This window comes from Ascaphus truei, chromosome 16 (assembly GCF_040206685.1).
Source record: "Ascaphus truei isolate aAscTru1 chromosome 16, aAscTru1.hap1, whole genome shotgun sequence".
In the NCBI taxonomy this organism is placed as follows: domain Eukaryota; kingdom Metazoa; phylum Chordata; class Amphibia; order Anura; family Ascaphidae; genus Ascaphus; species Ascaphus truei.
Window position 1 is genome coordinate 30,061,436 of NC_134498.1, and position 23,138 is coordinate 30,084,573.

General features: G+C 43.3%; 1 protein-coding gene across 5 annotated transcripts in view; it reads left to right on the forward strand.

Annotated features, from left to right (window-relative positions):
• LOC142467349 (fibronectin type-III domain-containing protein 3A-like) overlaps positions 1–23,138 on the forward strand; it is an 85,789-nt gene that overhangs the window by 48,459 nt on the left and 14,192 nt on the right. For 3 of the 5 annotated variants that reach the window (XM_075572916.1, XM_075572917.1, XM_075572915.1), the window contains 12 exons: positions 5,382–5,472; positions 6,774–6,850; positions 14,624–14,843; positions 15,217–15,495; positions 17,116–17,174; positions 17,778–17,935; positions 18,240–18,299; positions 20,015–20,153; positions 20,562–20,615; positions 21,192–21,313; positions 21,406–21,580; positions 22,396–22,482. In XM_075572916.1, coding sequence (XP_075429031.1) covers positions 5,382–5,472; positions 6,774–6,850; positions 14,624–14,843; positions 15,217–15,495; positions 17,116–17,174; positions 17,778–17,935; positions 18,240–18,299; positions 20,015–20,153; positions 20,562–20,615; positions 21,192–21,313; positions 21,406–21,580; positions 22,396–22,482 — 1,521 coding nt within the window. Of the gene's footprint in view, positions 1–5,381; positions 5,473–6,773; positions 6,851–14,623; positions 14,844–15,216; positions 15,496–16,830; positions 16,856–17,115; positions 17,175–17,777; positions 17,936–18,239; positions 18,300–20,014; positions 20,154–20,561; positions 20,616–21,191; positions 21,314–21,405; positions 21,581–22,395; positions 22,483–23,138 lie in introns of those variants that run through there. The other 2 variants (XM_075572918.1, XM_075572919.1) reach the window with 2 other exon arrangements.

A 23,138-nucleotide genomic window follows, 5' to 3' on the forward strand; every position in this document is an offset into this window, starting at 1 on the left:
TCTTCTATTTTGCTCTATATTATACGGTGCTACACTATTGGGGGGGTTTGTCCCTTTTGACCTTTGGGTGTCTCTCTACAAGGAGCAGCATGGGGGCTGTCTTTCCCTCACCTTTAGTTAACATTGACAACAAAGGCCTATACAGTACTGCTTGTTTTCTGGGCGACTTTTCTCTGTATTCATGATTCATTTTTATTGAATTGGATACATGATCAATTACTCTCTTGCGCTTTGCTCTATATATCCACAGAACTAGTACCAGAATAAAAAAAGAGTGCACAACTTTCATAGCGTATTAAAATAGAAGTATGAAAGGGTAAAAAAACGCATGTACAAAAAGATTAATAAAAATGGGCTTATCGTATATAATGGTCGCTGGAAACTGTGGTCTCTGTGTCCATATATACACGACTGTGGGGTCATACAGGTCACCTGGACGCATCTTTAATTATCTGTGAGACTTGCCTGCTTCTCCAACTCAGCTGGACTCCGTCTGCACTAAACAGCTGACTGGGGCACTTGGTGATATCAGCAGCTACCGCCACAGTTAACAGCCCAACAAGTGTCCCTAGCAAAACAGCAGCAGTCGCAGCGCGCCTCTCTTACAGTGCCGACACTCACTCCTCGCCTTCCTCAACCAGAGAACGGAGATGCTCACCGGTGACGTCCGGTCCAGCTGATGGTTCGGCAAACCACCCAGCATCAGATGATTGTAGGGGATAATGCGGCCAAACTCCAGTTCAAGAGCATATGCTCAGCAAGAAGAGCAGATGATCTTGGAGTCCTTCAATATATTCCAACACGTTTCTTGGCTCAACGCCACTTCATCAGGGAACAATGAATCAATAATGAAACATCATGTGATCTCACACCCAATGGAAATGGCAGACATGTAAACACGCCACATAATGTATATATTATAATTAAATCACGTAACTAACATACGTTTATATTTATTACATAAAACATAAACATATTTGATACAGCAATAATTAAGAGTACTATAAATCGCTCATGTCGCTGAAACAACAAAAAACACAGTCAAATTAGAGACAAAAATACAGCTATTAGACTAAATATCATTAGCCTATAGATGATGCATTGAACATAACAGAAAAATATTAGAACAGAGCAGATCCTATGTGTGTCAATAAAGCACATAGTCAAACAATTGAAATAATTACACATAGTAGATAGATGTATCTCTCTCTATATCCACATCAACACAGTTTTGGTCTTGAGACTTTCCTCAAGGCAGCAGCTCAGTGGTAGTAATTGATTTTTTTTAACGTGGCTGTACCTTTAATTAAAACCAACAGGAAAGTTTGCCACAGATGTTGTTTTACATGAAGTTTCGAGACTCAAACTCTTGAGGCCTTACGTCCGTGTGCAATATCTGTGAAGAACTTTCCTATTCAAACAACAAAACGTGTCTTAGCTGTTGAATATTCCCCATTATCAATATAACTTGTTGCATTGAACTTTTGAGATAATCAGCTGGTTAATTTCTCAAGTAGACAATAGCAATTTGTTGCTTGTGTTGGATAATCCCGCCCTTTATATCATGCTGCTCTATGGATCCACGATCTTTATTTCTTCACTTTTTCCTTAAGGCTACAAACGTCTTCATTGCATGCAGTGCGCACCGGCCCAAAGGAAATGTCATGGGAAAATGATAACCTTGTTCACGCCTCTGTGGCACAGCACAGGCACATATACTCTTAACCTGTTGCATGCCAATGTATTAATGCAAAAGTCATACATTCATGCCAACTTTAACAGTAAGATAGAATATGGCATTGCTGTTTGCATTAAGACGCCTGCACTTTGTTTCCCCGTTGAAGGCTACGTACATTGGGCACGCGCATGGCACAAACAAATGCATGCAAGTGCACCAGTCTGGTGACGCGCGCGACACGAACATATGCATGTAAGTGCACCAGTCCGGCGACGCGCGCGGCACGAACATATGCATGTACTGCACCGACACACTTTATTCGAGCAAATACCCAGTATGTACCTGGCAGATACCTGGAATGCGCCGCTCCTCACCTCTGACAAGCCCCGTTGCGTTTGCCTTCCCAGCCTGGGTTCATGCCTGGCTGACGGGCGGCTGATCTGTTAAATGATAATGATTAGGATTTAATAGGCTGCAATGCTTCGCGTGTCTACCAGATGGCATCAATTCATGAATTGTAATGCAGTATATATATATATACTGTGCAGTATTGCAGCCAGCGGGAATAAAATGCTTCAATCCCTGCTTGGAAAATACCTCAATGCACTTGGGCAGAAAACAGTCACAAACCTCAATACACCCGGGTATACCCGAATTCGTGGGACTAGCCGAACTCAAATAAAGTGTGTCGCCAGTGTAAGTGCACCAGTCCGGCGACGCGCATGGCACGAACATATGCATGCAAGTGCACCAGTCTGGTGACGCGTGCGACACGAACATATGCATGTAAGTGCACCAGTCCGGTGACGCGCGCGGCACAAACAAATGAATGTAAGTGCACCGGTCCGGCGATGCGCGGCACGAACAAATGAATGTAAGTGCACCAGTCTTGCATGGGAGCGATTCAACCAATGAGTGCAAACTAGCCTGGTGACAGCCACGCCTCTCCGTCCCACGCGTCATCAAAATCGTCCCAGGCAAGGGACGTGCGCGCCTCGTGTTCCGTCGCGCACGCGCGCAGTGCAGCTTCAGCCGAATTCAGTCACTGCACCATCATAAACTTAATCCAACAATAAAACCTCATAGTACAATAATCCAAATTGTCAAAGTAATACTCCAGCATTTTGTTTGAATAAACCTTAGTTTGATTTTCAGTAGAGTTTATTTGTAGCCATAGTGAAAGCAGCGATGTGCATCAGTCCCAGCAGTGCCTGAGCTGATGCACAACTGAGCGCTAAAATACCTGCATTAAACATCTTAACATGTATGCTTTGCCTGAATAGTCTCTGAAGAATGTACGTGCTTATATGAAGGGGATAAAAGATGGCATAGCATACTAGCCAATGAAATGACTCTAGTAGTTGAAGGAATAAATGATTTTATTTAACATTTTAGACAGGAAGTCAAAATTAGACTTATCGCCAGCAAACACTTGAAACTCTGTAATCAAAACATCAAAACCAACTGATTTAACGGCTTCCCTTTATCAGAATGTGGCCCAAGTTATGATATATCTAAATTCAGACTTAACCACCTTATTTTTTATTGCTGCCCTTTACCACTCCATGGATTCTGAATTTTGCCTTTTTTGAGTCCTGCTAGGCAGCTTAAAGCTGCAGTTCAAGCAATATCCTACATGTGTGTTTTTTTTAATCAGTTCTGTACTATGTGAAAATACTTGTAGCATTTTTTTTTAAAACAATTTTTAAAGACCTTTTTAATGTATTCAAATGTAACACACATTTTTGTTTCTATAGCAACTATTTACAAAGTCACATCCGCTTCCTCTTTTGAGACAGGCTCTGGCTCTTGAGCCCTGCCCTCTGTTTAACAGTGCACCAATTCTATCAAGTAACTGCCTGCTCACATAATCTTCCACACAGAACTTTGCATCTTGGGTACTCTTCTGCAGCACTAACAGAGATTTAGTGATCCCCCGGGCCGAATCTTTGCCGATCGATCACAGGAGAATGGATTGGTCGGCAACTTAGCTTGTCAGTGTGCAGATTGTACTGATGCACATATTGAATGGAATTTTTTTTTTTTTTTTAAAGGCATCTTGAACTGCAGCTTTAAGACATCAAAATGAACATAGGTGTGGTATGTCATAATTGAAACTAGATTATATGAAATCAAATTTAAAAATAAATAAAAGCGTTCTCTCCATTAGATTAAACTACAATTATGGTTACATAAACCGTGTAAGAAATCTTTTTCCTTGGGGAGTAAAACTATTATTGAACAACAAATATTCTTCAACAAATGAATTGCATAACCAAGAACCCAAACCAATGATATTTAAATTTTAAGGAGATTATGGGCCATATTTACAGAGTGGTGCCAAGCCATAGGGCACCTTATGTCCAATTCTGTTGAATTGACCCAATATGGTTTTGACTATGGAACTTTGTTTAACACCTTTTGGTATTAAAATCAAAATCCTATCTTTGCTTGCTGCTAAAGTCAGGAATGGTTACACCAGGTTACGATAGTGACTCACAATGTTATATTTCTTCCACAACAGAGTACTGGGACAGAGTTCGAGCTTGGTGAGCTCTCAAATTGAAAAACATCATTTGACATCTCCTACAGTACATTAATATTGGTGTCTTCAAACTAGAATAATCAGGGTTTCTTAATGTTTTCCTTTAATTGCAGTGGATATCAATTCCCCAGAAAAGCTTGTATTGGTACATTTTTGTGGAAAGGTACATTGTCTTCCTGTTGCACCTATCTGTTGAACCATCTGACTGTTCCTCTAGTCTAATAGGATCATCACTCATGTTTTATATATAATTGTGTTCTTGGTTGGCCATCTAATATCTGCTCATCCAATGTATTTGAGAAATGCAAACGTCGACATTGAATTTTGATAACAATGGTCTTCGGCGATCTGATATTGGATCCTTCTCAGGAGCATGTCAATGTAGTTGAGTTTCAACCGACTTTTTTTGCAAGACGACAGTATTTGGGGTCTGTGCAATGCATAATATACGGGTGGGAACATGGAGTTTTGCAAGTTAGGCGGGACAACTCTGCTGGTCACATGACCTTTCAGTAGCATTTGGACTATCATTGTCTCTGGGCAGTTGACCTGGTCTGAAAGGTTAGGCACAAGGTCACATGGTGTCTGTCTCGGTTTACGTTCCTGTGATATAATTACCAGTCCAGTTGAGCTCTGAAGTAAGTTGGTGATCTACCAATTCTTTGGTTTTTCATACCCTGTTAAAGGATTCATATTGTGTGTTTGGCATATCACTGAGTTCTTGAAGGAACAACCCCTAACTTCTCTGTTGCATTAATATAGGCTACATTGACTCTTGTATCCATGTTCTATTACTAACTAGCTGTTTTACAGTGTTTAAATAAAGCTGATTAAAAATAGTTGGCTCATTTTAATATGATTATAACCCATATATATTCCCAGAGTTGCCTCAAGTCACATTAATATATATATTTGAAAGGCAGTAGCAGAATTATAGCTGATTTTCTATTGATATTGCAGGGTGGTTTGTTTGTGTTGGTCTTGTGATCATTACAAAAAGCTGTTTCTTGGGAGCCGATCTTCTGTTTTTATAGCTCATTGTTCTCGATTATGTAACATGTGCCTGTTTTTCACAATCCTATATTAAATGGGTAGGTTGTTATTTTAAGTTTACCTTTTCTAATTACCACTTGTAAAAACAAGAACTCTTCCAAAAAGCCTCTTTTTTTGCAGGTGATACTGGTGCAAGTTAACCCGGGGGAAACCTTCACAATCCGCACAGAAGATGGCCACATCCAGTGTATCCAAGGTAAGGATCATATTCATTTTGTTTGCTGGGTTTGCCCAATGATGACTGCAGGCTATAGAGACACAAGCAGATCACAAGACTTGTTAGTCATGGGCTTCCTGAAACTTTGGGCCAGAGGTTATGATCATAACCATTTTATGTATCATGTATACATGGCCATAAACCTGTGATTGCGTTCTAAATACTTTCCGTGTTAAATAGGGATATTACCATACAATGTGACGCTTTTATGGGTAGGAGAGGGATATGGTTTTCCCTCTGTAAATGGAGCATGTCACACTCTGTAATGTATATGTTTCCATCTACAGCTACTCCACCATTAAATCGCTAAGACCAAGGAGCTGTCATGCCCACTGGGGGATATTCTCTCTGGGATATCACTAAGCACATTCATAGTTACTATTATTACAGTGGTATAAGCAGCGGGCGTGTCGTGTAGTATTGCTTTGTTTTTACACATGTATATTTCCAGAAAAACAATACCACAGTTGAACGATATTCTGTGAGATATTTCATAATGAGGAATTGGTGCTGTTGCCTTCATTTAGCAAACACGTTTAAAACACACAGGTGTCATTACTCTTGGCCTCATCAGGTATGCTTGAGACACTTTGAAATGGCAGGACATTGTTAATTTGCCCTTTTCTCTTGTCCTAAGAGAAGAACGATATAGTTCCTATTACTCAGTAGTTACCGCAGTGACTTACAAAATAACAATACTGCGTGTGTACTGTGAATTAAAAGACGATCTGAATTTATTAATTATTAAGACAACTCTTGTTAGATCATAGTTTAACATGATTGAAGAAACATTTATGCTGTAATGGGAAAGGGGGGAGAAATTCCAACATAATCTCATTTTCTGTAAAGAGAAAATTAATTTAAAGATTTGTAAAGCAAAAACTAGTTTTATTCTCTGGGTTTAAACCGTGACAAGTTCAGCATATGCAGGGCTGTCCTTTCTGTAACTTGGTATCGTTCTGTACTGAAAGCCACATGTATTGTGACATTTTTTGTTGTTCATCCTTGAAGCTTTTGGGTGTAAAAGCTTTTACCGATCTTGTGTAAAATTGATGGCGTAAGTGTTTCACATTTTCAGAGGTTCTGTATTTTTTGCCCTCGCATTTTATTGCACATATTCTGTTTCTACTCAACAGTAAATCCTTAATATTTATTTAGATTAGGTATTTAAAAGGCTGTAGCCTTTTTTTTTTAAAACTCTGCAACAGATTGCAAAGCCCCTCCGGCACTGGTATTAATGCCGTTCTACTTCATGCTGTTTTCTGTCCCTTTCCTTTTAGGTCCGGCACATGTTCCCATGATGTCCCCAAATGGTTCAATGCCGCCCATATTTGTGCCTCCTGGCTACGTGTCTCAGGTACAGGCCTCATTTCATTGTAAAACATGTTGCACATAGAAACACATGTTAAAAACACACAAATCACATAGCGCGCAGAGAGAGGCGAGATGTTTGCTGCGTTTGTGTCTACTGAGAGATTAAAGAAAAATCCCTCATTTCGTTTTTTCTAAAAACTTCTGACAGAACTGTACGAAGACTACACCCCCCCCCACACACTGCACTCCTCCCCTCTCCCACACACACCTCCACTCCCCCCCTCTCCCACACACACCTCCACTCCTCCCCTCTCCCACACACACCTCCACTCCCCCCCTCTCTCACACATACCTTCACTCCCCCCTTCTCCCACACACCTTCACTCCTCCCCTCTCCCACACACACCTTCACTCCTCCCCTCTCCCACACACACCTTGACTCCCACACACACCTCCACTCCCCCCCTCTCCCACACACCCCTGCTCTCGGCCCTTCCACACACCCCTCTTCTCCCCCTCCCACACACCCCTCTTCTCCCCCTCCCACACACCCCTCTTCTCCCCCTCCCACACACCTCTTCTCCCCCTCTCACACACACCTCCACTCCCCTCCTCTCCCACACACCCCTGCTCTCCGCCCTCCCACACACCCCTCTTCTCCCCCTCCCACACACACCTCCACTCCCCCCCTCTCCCACACACCCCTGCTCTCCGCCCTCCCACGCACCCCTTCTCCCTCCCTGCTCACACACACACACACCAGGACCCCCACCACCCTCAGACACGTTACCAGCCACTGTCATAGTTTAGGGGGTGTTTGAGCCGCCCCTGCTTCCACGACTGCAGACGCTCTCTTGAATACACTCAGGATCACGTATTATACATATTTTATACGTTCATTCCTTTTCACTATCACACCTCACTTGGGCTGTTTTGTGGTTAAAAATAGAGTTTGATTGTAGTAGCGCACTTGCTTCACTTTGTTACGTTACCAGACAGCTGAACACATTATTTTAGGGATTTATTGGCTTATTCCGGCATTTTTATTTCTTTTAAGACAATACAGAAACATCTTGAGAGGAGTAAAAGCAAGAATTGGGGAAAAGCCTTTGCATAAAGCATGAGCGTCCATTTTGTGAGGCTACCTTACCTAAAATGTGAAATATATTGGAATACAGTTCTTGCCAGATTATTCTCTTATCTCCATTCTGTCCCAAGAGATAATGGGGCAGACGCATCAGAATGATAATTTCACCCTCAAAAACCGATCCTACAGCGATGAGAACTTGTATTCGTAGTGTTGGAGATGCCCATCGCCATACTTTAACGTCCGTTTAAGAACAGCTGCACTTAAATACGATTATTATCTTAGACAGGAAAAGCCAGAGTTATTATCTGTAATTATACATTTATTGTTATCTAATTATGATGTGCCAACATATTCTGTAGCGCTGTACAATAGAGTTGGAGCACGAAAACAATAAAACAAACATACATTGTTACAGTAGGTAAGGAGGGCCCTGCTCCAAGGAGCTTACACTCTATAAGGAAGGGTAAGTGGAAACCGTAAGGTTCAGAGGGGTGCGCAAACTATTAGAGCTGCACCCCCCCGTTTTCTCCCCCCCCCCCCATGCTCACGCACCCCTCACTTCTTGTGCCGGTGTGACCATTGAAACAACAAATGAGGTGGTCACTCTGGATAACCACAAAGCCCCTATCGCTCACTGAAAATGTTTGTGAAATATTTACCATTTATTAAGAATCGCCATCATCAATCTTTTTTCACTATATGTGTATGTTTTTTTCTCTTTTTATATATACGCCTGGATGTGAGTGCGCTCCTGACACTGAGGCTCACATGACCTTGCATGAGGCTGCTTAGCTGGGCACATTTCTGGAAGTGGCAGCGTAGCCCGCTCTGTGTGGAAGTGGCAGCGTAGCCCGCTCTGTGTGGAAGTGGCAGCGTAGCCCGGTCTGTGTGGAAGTGGCAGCGTAGCCCGCTCTGTGTGGAAGTGGCAGCGTAGTCCGGTCTTTGTGGAAGTGGCAGCGTAGCCCGCTCTGCGTGGAAGTGGCAGCGTAGCCCGCTCTGCGTGGAAGTGGCAGCGTAGCCCGGTCTGTGTGGAAGTGGCAACGTAGCCCGGTCTGTGTGGAAGTGGCCACGTAGCCCGCTCTGTGTGGAAGTGGCCACGTAGCCCGCTCTGTGTGGAAGTGGCAGCGTAGCCCGCTCTGTGTGGAAGTGGCAGCGTAGCCCGCTCTGTGTGGAAGTGGCAGCGTAGCCCGCTCTGTGTGGAAGTGGCCACGTAGCCCGCTCTGTGTGGAAGTGGCAGCGTAGCCCGCTCTGTGTGGAAGTGGTCACGTAGCCCGCTCTGTGTGGAAGTGGTCACGTAGCCCGCTCTGTGTGGAAGTGGTCACGTAGCCCGCTCTGTGTGGAAGTGGTCACGTAGCCCGCTCTGTGTGGAAGTGGTCACGTAGCCCGCTCTGTGTGGAAGTGGCAGCGTAGCCCGGTCTGTGTGGAAGTGGCCGCGTAGCCCGCTCTGTGTGGAAGTGGCCGCGTAGCCCGCTCTGTGTGGAAGTGGCAGCGTAGCCCGATCTGTGTGGAAGTGGCAGCGTAGCCCGCTCTGTGTGGAAGTGGCAGCGTAGCCCGCTCTGTGTGGAAGTGGCCGCGTAGCCCGCTCTGTGTGGAAGTGGCAGCGTAGCCCGCTCTGTGTGGAAATGGCAGCGTAGCCCGCTCTGTGTGGAAGTGGCAGCGTAGCCCGCTCTGTGTGGAAGTGGCAGCATAGCCCGCTCTGTGTGGTAGTGGCAGCGTAGCCCGCTCTGTGTGGAAGTGGCAGCGTAGCCCGGTCTGTGTGGAAGTGGCCGCGTAGCCCGCTCTGTGTGGAAGTGGCAGCGTAGCCCGCTCTGTGTGGAAATGGCAGCGTAGCCCGCTCTGTGTGGAAGTGGCAGCGTAGCCCGCTCTGTGTGGAAGTGGCCGCGTAGCCCGCTCTGTGTGGAAGTGGCAGCGTAGCCCGCTCTGTGTGGAAATGGCAGCGTAGCCCGCTCTGTGTGGAAGTGGCAGCGTAGCCCGCTCTGTGTGGAAGTGGCCGCGTAGCCCGCTCTGTGTGGAAGTGGCAGCGTAGCCCGCTCTGTGTGGAAGTGGCAGCGTAGCCCGCTCTGTGTGGAAGTGGCAGCGTAGCCCACTCTGTGTGGAAGTGGCAGCGTAGCCCGCTCTGTGTGGAAGTGGCAGCGTAGCCCGCTCTCTGGAAGTGGCAGCGTAGCCCGCTCTGTGTGGAAGTGGCCGCGTAGCCCACTCTGTGTGGAAGTGGCAGCGTAGCCCGCTCTGTGTGGAAGTGGCAGCGTAGCCCGCTCTGTGTGGAAGTGGCAGCGTAGCCCGCTCTGTGTGGAAGTGGCAGCGTAGCCCGCTCTGTGTGGAAGTGGCAGCGTAGCCCGCTCTGTGTGGAAGTGGCAGCGTAGCCCGCTCTGTGTGGAAGTGGCAGCGTAGCCCGCTCTGTGTGGAAGTGGCAGCGTAGCCCGCTCTGTGTGGAAGTGGCCACGTAGCTCGCTCTGTGTGGAAGTGGCAGCGTAGCCCGCTCTGTGTGGAAGTGGCAGCGTAGCCCGCTCTGTGTGGAAGTGGCAGCGTAGCCCGCTCTGTGTGGAAGTGGCAGCGTAGCCCGCTCTGTGTGGAAGTGGTCACGTAGCCCGCTCTGTGTGGAAGTGGCAGCGTAGCCCGCTCTGTGTGGAAGTGGACATCTTGTAATGTCACTGTCTTTTTTTGATCCCTCACCACCCTAATCCTTTTCTTTTTTATTTTTCTTTTTCCATTCATTTAAAAAAATAACAAATGTGCTTGAATAATCCGCACCAGACATATTGATGAAAATGAGGCGTATTGAATGCGATTAGTTTTTCTTTCTATAAATCGGGTGCACCTTTTTACTGGTTTTGCAGCCAGGAGGTTTCGGTGTCTCTCACCGTACCTGGCACGGAGGTGTAGAGGCGACTAAGTGGCCACTGACGTGTCATCAAGTTTCTCAAATGAAAAGCATATTTTCCCTTGTGAAATATATTCCTGTCAGTGACTGGATCATTTGCTTTCGCATTTTGCTGACGGGAACCTGAGCACGTTTCATTTTTTTGGCATAAATAGCCGCTCCACATCCGTCTTTCCTGTTCGGCTGTCTGGGAAAGGCTGTGATAAGCCAAAGCAAACCTGGTACTAGCAGTAACGTCTGGACCGTCATCCAAGGCGAAATCTCCATCTCCCAAACTGTCCTGCTGGGGTCTGTTGGTATCTGCAGTGTTCGACAAACCTATACATTTGCTCGCCCCGGGCGAGTGGATTTAACCCCCGGGCGAGTAAATATTGGCCCAAGCAGCACACGTTTGGTACTAGGTGGCGAGTAGATTTTTTTATGTGGCGAGTAGATTTTTTGGTGATTTGTCAACCACTGGGTATCTGTATGAAAAAGTTTCAATTGTTGGTATATAAAAACCAATCTCTGCCGATGTGACGTCGCTGTCATGCCACCGGGCACTGAGCAATACACATGGGTAGAAACAAGATTGTCTCCTGAAACAAATGGCGTACAGGCGGTCCTCGGTTATCCACCGGAATCCGTTCTGGAAGTAGCGTTGGATAGTGAAACCGATGTAAAGTGAGTCCCATGTTAATCAGTGGCGGTGAGCGTTGGATAACGCATTCCGGCGTGGGATAAACGGCCCATAGGGTTGCATTGTAAAGCGTTGGATATGCCATTCGTTGTAAAGTGAAACGTTGGATAACGAGGACTACCTGTATTTGTCAAATTTTCAGAACCCGTTTTTTATCTGCAATATTTCCTACCGGTTAAATCTACATGATGGTGTTAGATCTGACAATTAATTGCTTAATGATAATTGAGGTATCTGCTCTGTTTGTGTAATGTTAGGGTAAATCTTTAATTATTGGTACTGTCGTATAGTGGATCTGTGGGGTTAAATTATGAAACAGGGTTGGAAAGCCTAAATATGATGTTAAACTCACATTTACACACCCTTTGTTTGCACAGAGACATCAGTATACAAATACATAGTACAGTATGCTTCATATTCTGTTTGTCCGGAGTAATAATTGTGTTATTTTAACTGGTAGACGGGGGTACGGTGTGATATGAAAACATCAGACATGTCGTCACAGTGACACATCACTGCAGTCACAGTGACACATCACTGCAGTCACAGTGACACATCACTGCAGTCACAGTGACATCACTGCAGTCACAGTGACACATCACTGCAGTCACAGTGACACATCACTGCAGTCACAGTTTGACGTTAAACGTTTGCTTTAGTAATCAGATAATTATGGGTTGCAGTAGCACCAATCGTTTATTTTAACTGAAAAAATAAACGATCTCTGGAAATGTCAGGGGAAAGTGTGGTATCTTTGCCAGCCTTTTTCAGCGAAAGATAAAATCTGTATTTTCAGTGTACATTCAAAGGGGCCGTTCCACTTCACTTAGTGGGACAGATATATTTTTTCAAAATAACTCCTCCGAAAATCTTCTGAAAGATGATGTAAGGAGAATGTTCCTTTTCTTTGTTCTTATTTGTAATTGTGGGTTTCTTCTCTAATATCAAATGAAATATCCAAAAAACAGATCTCTTGACAGTTCATTTATTTAATAAATAACAATAAGCGTCATCTACAGATACAGACCAAACTAAAACAGGCCAAACTAAAACAGGCCAAACTAAAACAGGCCAAACTAAAACAGGCCAAAATAAAACAGGCCAAACTAAAACAGGCCAAACTAAAACAGGCCAAAATAAAACAGGCCAAAATAAAACAGGCCAAACTAAAACAGGCCAAACTAAAACAGGCCAAACTAAAACAGGCCAAACTAAAACAGGCCAAACTAAAACAGGCCAAACTAAAACAGGCCAAACTAAAACAGGCCAAACTAAAACATACATCGCTCTATGGTATGGTTGGTTCGTTCTTTACGTTCTAACGTGTCTACTCTAAAAACAGATTGATATGGCAAATCCCAACTATTAATGTAGCCTATGCATAGCTCGTTAGCATGAAACAATAATACAATAAAACAATCCTTGGTAAAGTCTGGGCACTAAGCCTATACTTATCTTGGCCGGGGACAGACTCCATCTTGTACCCAAAATGTCCTATAAACAAACACTTTGTTCTAACTTTCTTACAAATCAATTGTTTCCCTTAAATGTGTTTTTCTTATTACACAATCTTTCTCAGTTCAGTCTGGGGAAACAAAATGGATAATTAATCCGTTTTGCATTTATAAATAGGATTTAACAGAAAACATAGATTCCGAATCACTTTAATTCCATTTACACAGTGTTCAATTGATTACAGTTTGTGTCCACTTGCATGGAATTTTTGTTAGAAGAAATCACAGCGTGGACGCAATTACTGATAGAAAGTGTGGTGCAGGAGATTGTGTGGCCTGTAGAATGTGTGGTGTTAGGGGAATGTGTGGCCTGTAGAATGTGTGGTGTTAGGGGAATGTGTGGCCTGTAGAATGTGTGGTGTTAGGGGAATGTGTGGCCTGTAGAATGTGTGGTGTTAGGGGAATGTGTGGCCTGTAGAATGTGGTGTTAGGGGAATGTGTGGCCTGTAGAATGTGGTGTTAGGGGAATGTGTGGCCTGTAGAATGTGGTGTTAGGGGAATGTGTGGCCTGTAGAATGTGATGTTAGGGGAATGTGTGGCCTGTAGAATGTGGTGTTAGGGGAATGTGTGTCCTGTAGAATGTGGTGTTAGGGGAATGTGTGGCCTGTAGAATGTGATGTTAGGGGAATGTGTGGCCTGTAGAATGTGTGGTGTTAGGGGAATGTGTGTCCTGTAGAATGTGGTGTTAGGGGAATGTGTGGCCTGTAGTATGTGGTGTTAGGGGAATGTGTGGCCTGTAGTATGTGATGTTAGGGGAATGTGTGGCCTGTAGAATGTGTGGTGTTAGGGGAATGTGTGGCCTGTAGAATGTGGTGTTAGGGGAATGTGTGGCCTGTAGAATGTGGTGTTAGGGGAATGTGTGGCCTGTAGAATGTGGTGTTAGGGGAATGTGTGGCCTGTAGTATGTGGTGTTAGGGGAATGTGTGGCCTGTAGTATGTGATGTTAGGGGAATGTGTGGCCTGTAGAATGTGTGGTGTTAGGGGAATGTGTGGCCTGTAGAATGTGGTGTTAGGGGAATGTGTGGCCTGTAGAATGTGGTGTTAGGGGAATGTGTGGCCTGTAGAATGTGATGTTAGGGGAATGTGTGGCCTGTAGAATGTGGTGTTGGGGGAATGTGTGGCCTGTAGAATGTGGTGTTAGGGGAATGTGTGGCCTGTAGAATGAATAACTCCCAGTATAGCGAACCATTGATGTATGAAAACCATAGAACGGAGGCTGTAGTTGTCTCACTGGTCAAGGACAAATTACCTTTATTAGATTAAGAATATACCCCACATATCCTTGTGCCATCACTCTTCTGTTCCTTGTACATTGTGAGATTCTTGAAGCCTGACCCTAATATCACTGTTTTATGTTGTGTTCACGTCTTTAGCCCAACATTGAACTGTGCTGCGGAATAAGTCGGACCCATATTAATGAAAGATAATAAATAATAATAATAATATAGTAAAGATTGTATGATAGATTAATTGACAGTGATTGAACAAGTTTGGTCAGGTTGGAACATGCTGTTCTATCAACTGTTACATCTGGAATACCAAATGATTAAAGCACTTCTAGTATCCACTATCACTTTGTTACATATGCAGCTGGGCTTGTTTGAGTGCAGGCATTGTTCTTTGGATTTATGCTTTCCTTCTGTTTTATTTCCCAGGTTGTTGAAGAGAATGGAGTGCGGAAAGTATTGGTCTTGCCACATTCCGCAGAGTTCCACCCTTCAATGCACGCTCCCCCACCCCACGTAACACACTATATGCACCATCACCCAGCCCTGCTCCCTCATCCTGCCCATTATCAACCGGTGCCAGGGACAGCAGAGATACCGCCGCAGTTTATACACCAGCATCCTCTGCCACACATTTTCCAAGAACAAGGTAAGACTATATACTATAGATCTATATATCTATATACTATGTAGATATATAGATATTTTTTTTTTATTGGTTTGCACAATTCGAGGGGTGAAGTGGGGGACCCAGGTGCAAGACCAAGTGTTATCTCCTTGCCTGTGCTTTATATGCCAACAGTTGTTGAACGCTCAGTGACGGGGACTCGCTGTGTCTCAATTGTTTTACCCAAAAACGAGGTCTGCTTGGTGGCCTGTGATAGGGAAAAGCATTGGCTTGGGAAGTTACGTCATACCTACACATTTGATGTGGGGACTTGATGGGCTTTGCAGTGTTTCACTTTAAAACACGGGTTTGTAAATCAAGTTCTCCTAATCTTTTATTTATTTTTGTGTCTCAGAACCTCGTTCCCACGGAAGGACAACTTTTATACAGAGAGACGAGCGAACCATGAAAATGCACGAGCAGCTTCGGAAGAGATTAAAAGACAGACAAATTAGCGGGCACAATCATATTAAGCTTAACAGTCCACCTTCCTCCCCACACAAAGCGCACATTGCTGCCAATGCACACATCCAAAATGGATACACCAAGGGACAGCATCTGATTGGAGGGCCCATCAAGCTGAAGCAAGCGGCAAAGACCCGCGGCAGTCCACCTGCTGATGCAGAAACTGGAGGTTTGTCCTGGCCGGGTTCTGAAAGTGGGCACTAGAGCCTGCCAGAGAGCAAATGCTAATGTTTGGAAGTAGGAGCCTTGTTAGTTCTTTCTCTTACCACCAAAGTTTATTTGACGATGGCATATTCTTATTACATTGCTACTTAACTAAGATACCTGAACCGATCATTAGGAATTGTAATATTGATCACCATACATGCAAGATTTTAAAAAGTTCGTAGAAACAAGTCACGTTTCAAAATATACCAATTCCGAAGAGGAGTTTATGTGAGTCACAAAGCAAAAATACAAGACATTAATGCAACAATCCCTACCAAAAATGTTTTTATTTTTTTATCTTACACGAGCATTTAGAACACGCCAACGTCCAGGGTCAACCGTATTCCCGAAAGATGTTTTTTTTTGCTGGCTGGTCACCAGTAGAATGCGGCGATGTCAATGTTTCAGCTGCCCTGGATCAAGCATGACAAAAGCTACTTTCTGTCCGGGAGGAAATATTCTTCCTCCCCGGATGAAAGGAGTAATATCTTAAGAACCGTGGTCCTCGGACACCGGGGGACCATGGGTCAGCTCCAGGTGGGCCGCCCGTTTCATGTGATCTCCCCCCCAACCCCCATCTGAAACAAAAAGCTAGCACGAAGTGCCACTTTATTTGAAGACGGACAGAGTAGAACATTTATATTTTTCAACCTATTCTGCTCAATTGAGCTGCCTCTGGTTGCGAAAAGGATTAAAGATCGTGTCCATGTTTACTTGGGGTTTTGCAGTTAGATCATTCTGATGTGACAGATGTTTGACCATTGAACGGAGTTTGAGTTTGTTTAATTTTTCTGACTTTAAGGTGAACTGAGACGAAAACAAATCTCAAATGAAGGCTGCAACTGTTGCATGCACCTTTGCATCATTTATGTAAGCTACGACCAGTAACTTGGCAACTACAATCCTTGCAGTCAGTGATGTGCAGCTTTAAGTTCAGAGGCAATAAGCAGCAAGGTTCCAAGGAAAGGAAAAGTTGCACTGTTGGTTATACATTTACTTGCATTTAATACCATCCAAAGTGCTCTCGCCTTACAGAATATGTGATTTAAGGCAGCCATAAAACATACCCAGGTTTGTCAGACCTGCAGTGCTGATTGTGTAACACCAACTTCTGATTTCAATGAACCTGAAACTGAAAAACTTTCTTCCCTGCGGGCGTATTCAATTACAAACTCCCCTTTTTCTTTGCCTGCCGAGTTGGTTCTGTGAATGGGCAGTGCCTGTTACACCCTACTCCAGGATATTCAACAGGATACTTCTTAGTAGTAATTTGAGGCATATACGGAAGTGTGGAATAACCGTGGGGATTAGCAGCATGAACGGTTGGTGATGTTTAGAGGCCTGTAGCCTTTATTTAATATTGCTTTTAGTTAAGCGGAGGGTAAGGTGCATTAACTGAGTATGCAGATGCTAGCTTCAAACAAGTTTGAAACAAACATCTGGGCATTTAGTCTGCACTGGGGGTCAATAAAGACTAGTTGTTTTTTTTTTAACCTGGAACAAAAATAAACAAATGAAACAATTCATATTGTGGTTGCAAGTGGAAAAATGTGTTTTCACGCTCTGTTTTTCTCTGTATTAGATGTGGAGGCGGAACCTGAAAAGCTGCCTGATGTAATTCCCAGCCTGGAAAAGCCTGCTGTAAGTATAGTTTTCTATCTATAGTTATCTCTATGGTTATTCCTTTTCTTTCCCGAATATTGCCAGAGCGGCCAGCAGGCCAGGAATAGTTCTGTGCCGTTTGGGCCTTTCCTGCGTCCCGCAGCAGTTTTGGGCTGAAGACCCTGCACAGACTGGATGTGTTCTCTCAGACTGTATGTGCTAGCAAACTCTGCAAGCCGCCTATTATACGCACATACATGTACTTTTATGCCTGCAGAGTAATGTAAACAGCCTGGTGTTCCCTTTGACCTACCTGTAAAACCTTACACTATAATGCATGCCGGGGCTTCTATGTGCAATGGCTCGGTTTCATGAGGCTTGCATGGTGCATTTGTGAAATCCTTTGCTGTAATTGCCCTTCCAATCTCTACCAATGGGCTTTTCCATACACCTATATCCTCACAAGAAGGAAGGAGCAAAATTATAATGTTACTACTGTTTTTTCTCAAAGTTGAAGGTTATTGACTTTTTTCTAAGTATTTATTTAACTACATCACAAATACCGTGAGAACTGAGCAGACACGACTGGACATTTTTTTTTGTTTCTAAGGTTTTTTTTGTAAAACTGAGTTTTTCTTCTAGGTTTCCAGTTTAGATGCCAGGTCAGCTGTCTTGTCTTGGGGAATACAAATCAATACGCAGAACAGAGAGATTCCCACAAATCTCTCACCGGCGGCATTAATCTACGAGGTGACTGTATCCAACAGTGGCAAGAATGGAAAGTTCAACCTCGTGTACTCGTGAGTAGCAACACAGTCTCATTGTTATTGCTAATGAACACACACAGATATAAATATACACATATACACACACACATACAGTATATACACACATACAGTATATACACACACATATATATACACACACACACACACACATATACACACATATATACACACACACATATATATATATATTTATATATATATATATATATACACACACACACACACACGCACATATACACACACACACATACATACACACACACATATACACCGAGAGCAACAAACTAGCAATACATGTATTATTTTGTCTGTGTAGAGGAGAAGCTACAACATGTGCACTGACAGACCTTCGGCCAGCAACAGACTACCATGTCAGGTACATATAATTTCCTCATGATTTCCATAATTTCCATGATTTCCATTATTTCCATGGTGATGATTTACTTTCTCAGATTCACAACAAAATACGTTCCGTTAATAAGCGCAGCAAAGAGCCGCATAAAGTGGGGAGAATAAGGGCTCGCATATTGTTTTTTAGCACGTTCATCTGATTTTAGCCACACCGTTTTCTTAAACATTGTTCAGTAACACAGCAGTTTCCTCCACCAAAATCCATTGGTTTAACCTTTTTGTTAATTCTAGAACTTAATTACATATTTATACTGTATCTAAATATTTAAATCCAAAGCGAGGAAAACATTGGAGCACATTTCGTGTTCATTATTGTAAATGCCTTCCTCTTATTAAGACATCCGTGGGTTATCCCTGTGGTCCGTGACCGCTGCCACGTGCTGACGTCTCTGATCTCTTATTGGTTTATAATACAAAGGTACTTGTACTTTTTATGGTTTACACTAACCAGCTGAAGACTTTATAACAACATCGTAGGAAGCAGTCACAGGCTAATCCGCTGGTAATAGATTTCCGTTTTGCTTGCCCTTTTCTTTAATAAAAGGATTTGCACTACATTGCACAGCACATCTCCAGCACAGAGGGGTTTAACTGTGTTCTTTTATCTGGATATTAATGTCCTTTAGTCCTTTTTGCCGTTCTTTAAGATCAGTTTAACATTTTTCATTAGACACAACTGAAATGTATGCTTGCCATCCAACTTTCTCCATGAACGGGGGCTGCTCACCATTATATGTTGAGAAAAGTCTGTCTTGATACAGTATGAGCCCCAGTTTCAGCTCTTACTTGGACCCCACAATATTTGAACTCTGCTTTTGAAGGAATTGGTCAGTGAAATCTAAAAGAAGCAACACCCTTCTAAATGCACATTATAATACAGCTTGGGTTCCGGAGCATCATTTGTTTTTGTTTTTCTAAACTTCAACTTGTTTGAAGAGTTATTGACATGTTCTGTTTGGCTTCTTTGTTTTGGAAATCAATGGTAGTCCTTTGTATTCCATTTTTGTCAAACTTGGAAAATTTCAACATTGTAGTTGGAAAATTATTACAAATAAAATACATTAATGCACAATAAAATATAATTGATAAGTGGAAGACATTGAGAAATTACAAATCACGGGATCCTGCTGGTCAATTTCTAATCCGTTACGGACACCATGGTCTTTGAGACTTAATTGCTCTGGAATGTAAAATGGTGCAGGAAGTATGACTATGGTGCATGGGTGTGAAGTCACCAGGGGAACAGGAAGTGTGACTACGGGGACGCACACTGCATGGGTGTGAAGTCACCAGGGGAACAGGAAGTGTGAGTACAGTGACGCACACTCAATGGGTGTGAAGTCACTAGGGCTGAACAGCAGTCATTTCTGCATGCAGTCATTTCTGCTCTGGGGAACCCGTAAAAATGCCGCCAGTGGTGGAAATTTTAATTCCCCGCTTCATGCGCGCCAGTAAAAAGCTGTGACTAATGACGTCATGGCTTCCTATTGGTCTGCGTAATGTGGGAGATTTAAACCACCATTTTGTTTCCCCTGGTGGGTATACTACTGCTGCTACCTTTTCAGGTATGTACCTCAGGAATCGGGGGTTCATCATAGCTGAAAGTAACATGGAGAGAGCCCCTCCAACACGAGCCCCTGAAATGTGGTAATAACAGTTTGTTTTTTATTTGTTTTTCAGAGTTTCCATGATGTGTCCGTCCCTTGAGGGATCAGTTTCTGAACTAGTGAGTTTTACTACAGAAACCTGTGAACCGGATTCTCCAGCTCCCCCCAAACTCACCAACCGAAGCAGAACCTGCCTGACCTTACAGTGGAAGGTTTGTACCTGCCATGTCTATTGGAGGCTTGTCGGTGGAGCTAATCAGAGGATTACAGGGCTGCACATGCAGATCTAGCCTGTTACGTTATTGTACCGTGGTACGTTCCCGCCGGGAAAATACTGTGGTAGCTGCACCCCCTTCTCGCACCCCGACTGATTCAAAGCAATGGCTGCCTGTCCTGCTGGTGCAGTCTGCATGTCCCGCTGCCTTTTATGCTACGCAAGAACATTGAAGTGATTTTAAATGGAAAATGTAAATGGTATATTCTGGGGAGAATTTATTTTCAAAAACAGAATTTCGCGAGTTGTTTTAAAAGCGCGGAATAAATCCGCTCCCTTTGTGTCCTGTTCTCTTACGTTTCTCCTGAGGCCAATTCTGTGACGTTTTCCTCTGTTATTGTTTCAGTCTTCCAATGACAACGGTTCGAAAATGACTGGCTTTCTTTTGGAATGGGATGAGGTAAAATGCAGTGCTATTTAAACATCACAACTGCGAAGAGATGCTCATTTTGTGTTGAGTTTTGTGACCAACGCCCTGGTTGTGCAATAATATCGCAGTCTCCCACTCTGAACTTACATCCAGCAAAACTTTGCAAGAAACCAGACTATTGACTATTTGGTCATGTTGTTTTTACTGTCCTGTATTTGGATCCCAGGGGGGAGTTTTCGCTTTATGAATTAATACAATATTTCCTTATGATGCACAACATAACATCCAAACTTGTGTAATTACAGCTCAACCCCTTTATAACGTTATAAGCGGATCGCGTTAGAAATAATGTACAATTGTATGCCTTGTACAATAAAGTATTTAAGATAACAATAATCGTGTTGTAAAGTATTGATAAATACGAAAATTGGGAGCCACGCTTACATCGCGTTATAAGCGGATTCGCGTTGTAATGGATCGCGTTATAACGGGGTTGAGCTGTATAAGCAACAAGAGCATCGCAAAACTTAACACAAAATGACATTTGCAGTCGTGTAAATGGGATCTTTTTCTGAAATGCATTTTCTTTTCTTTGTTTTTTTAAAGGGAAAACACAGGCCCTTTAAAGAGTGTTACTTTGGTCATCTTAAACAATACAAGCTAACAAAGCTGTCTCCATCCACACAATACGCATTTAGAATAGCAGCCAAAAATGATATTGGAATGAGGTATGTTTAATATCCGGCTTGTTTCATTGTATTCTTGGTGTTTGGAATGAAGTTTGCATTCAGCATATTGAGCCTGTACTTTGCTTTTCCAGTGGGTTCAGCGAGACCGTATTGTACTACACGTCGGGGAATGTTCCACCAGCGCCTCTGCCACCAAAGCTCTTACACGCTGGCATCACGTGGCTGTCTTTAGAATGGACCCCACCCAGTGAGATGTCATCCGACGAATCGCTAACGTATACCTTAGAAATGGAGGAAGAAGGTTCTGTAAGTGTGCTTGTATCTGTAGGGTGAAGAGAACCACATTCAGACTTGTTATAATACAATGTAACTTACTGTATGAGGAAGTGTAGCGGGAAACCAATTACTAACACCAGAAATCTATATCTGTTATGACAATCCATTCTAAGCCATTTTAATAGTCTGTATGCAATTAAAGAGTAATTAGTTACCAACAAAATGTGACTTAGAAAATGCAGAACAACCCGTAGCATTGGTTGGTAATCATTATAATTGCGATTTCTTTCTTATTTTTGTATTTTTTAGAGTCAGTCCTCACGGGCTGTGCATTAATTGTTTTTTAACAGATTTGAAGCAGGGGGTTTCTGGAGCGCAAACTCGTTAATTTCAGGTCCGATGACCTTCTGCTTCCCGAGATACAGGCAGTATGGGGTGCCGGTAGGAGCCCCTTCTTGGTTCACAATATGGCCGGCTAATAGGAAGCCGTGACCTCATCCCCTGCAGCTTCCTATTTGCCCGCGTGACAGGGGTATTTAAACTGGAGAGAGAGCGGCACCCCCTACAGAGGTAAGTATCTCAGGAAGCTGGGGGTCCCCTGAGCTAAAATCAACGCTGTTCAGCTTCATAGACCCCCTGCTTCAAACCTGTTAAAAAATATAATAATTTAACAATGCATAGCCACGTGGGCTGCCCCTGTAAGGGTTTGTAAGGCTGAATAATGCACTTTATGGCTCTGTAATACCACTTTTACAGCATCCGATTCAGACAGGTAACAATTACGGCCCAGAATTTAAAAGCTGGTTGCAGAGTAATGTTTTTTTTCTTTTCTTTCCCCCCCACAGGGTTATGGTTTTAAACCCAAACACAATGGAGAAGAACTCACATGCACTTTAAGGAACCTTAGAAGGAGCACTTCTTACAAGTTCAGGGTATGTTATGAAACTGTTGCCGTTTGTTTTTCATGGTAATCGAGCGGAGATTAGATGCACTGATCCCGGGATGTGTGTGAGATCTGTACCATTTTCTCCCAATATGTGTTTATTCATCTGAAGTGTCCGTAATGTCTCCAGTTTCTCCTTCGACTTCCTTTACTTCTAACCAAATAAGATCTTTCTGTGTATGTGTACTTCGGGCCTAAGCAGATCTCACGGAAACACTTGTAAAACGCCAGCAATGGCGACGCCTCCCACATACGCTCTGTGTAAACTTTCTGCTCCCTCATGCATTGAAGGTGCAAATATTTCTGATGCTTTTAAATCATTGGGGGAAAAAAATAAGTGTGTGTGTATGCAAAAAAAGAAACGAACCGGCACTAATTAATATATATCATGTAACCTAAAAATTGTGATAAATATATAAATCTATGTAGTGATCAAGGAGAGCCAGATACAATAGAAAAATGCAGCTCAAAGGTGGATTAACCTAATCCATAAATGTATAGCAAAGGAAAAAAACGAGCGCAAAACTCTTATAGTACATTTCAATGTGGACAAATTTATTAAAAAGCAGGGTAAATAAAGTCCCTAATTGGTGGAAAGTAAGTGATATCCAGGTGAAATAATCACTAACAGCTGGGAACGTCGAC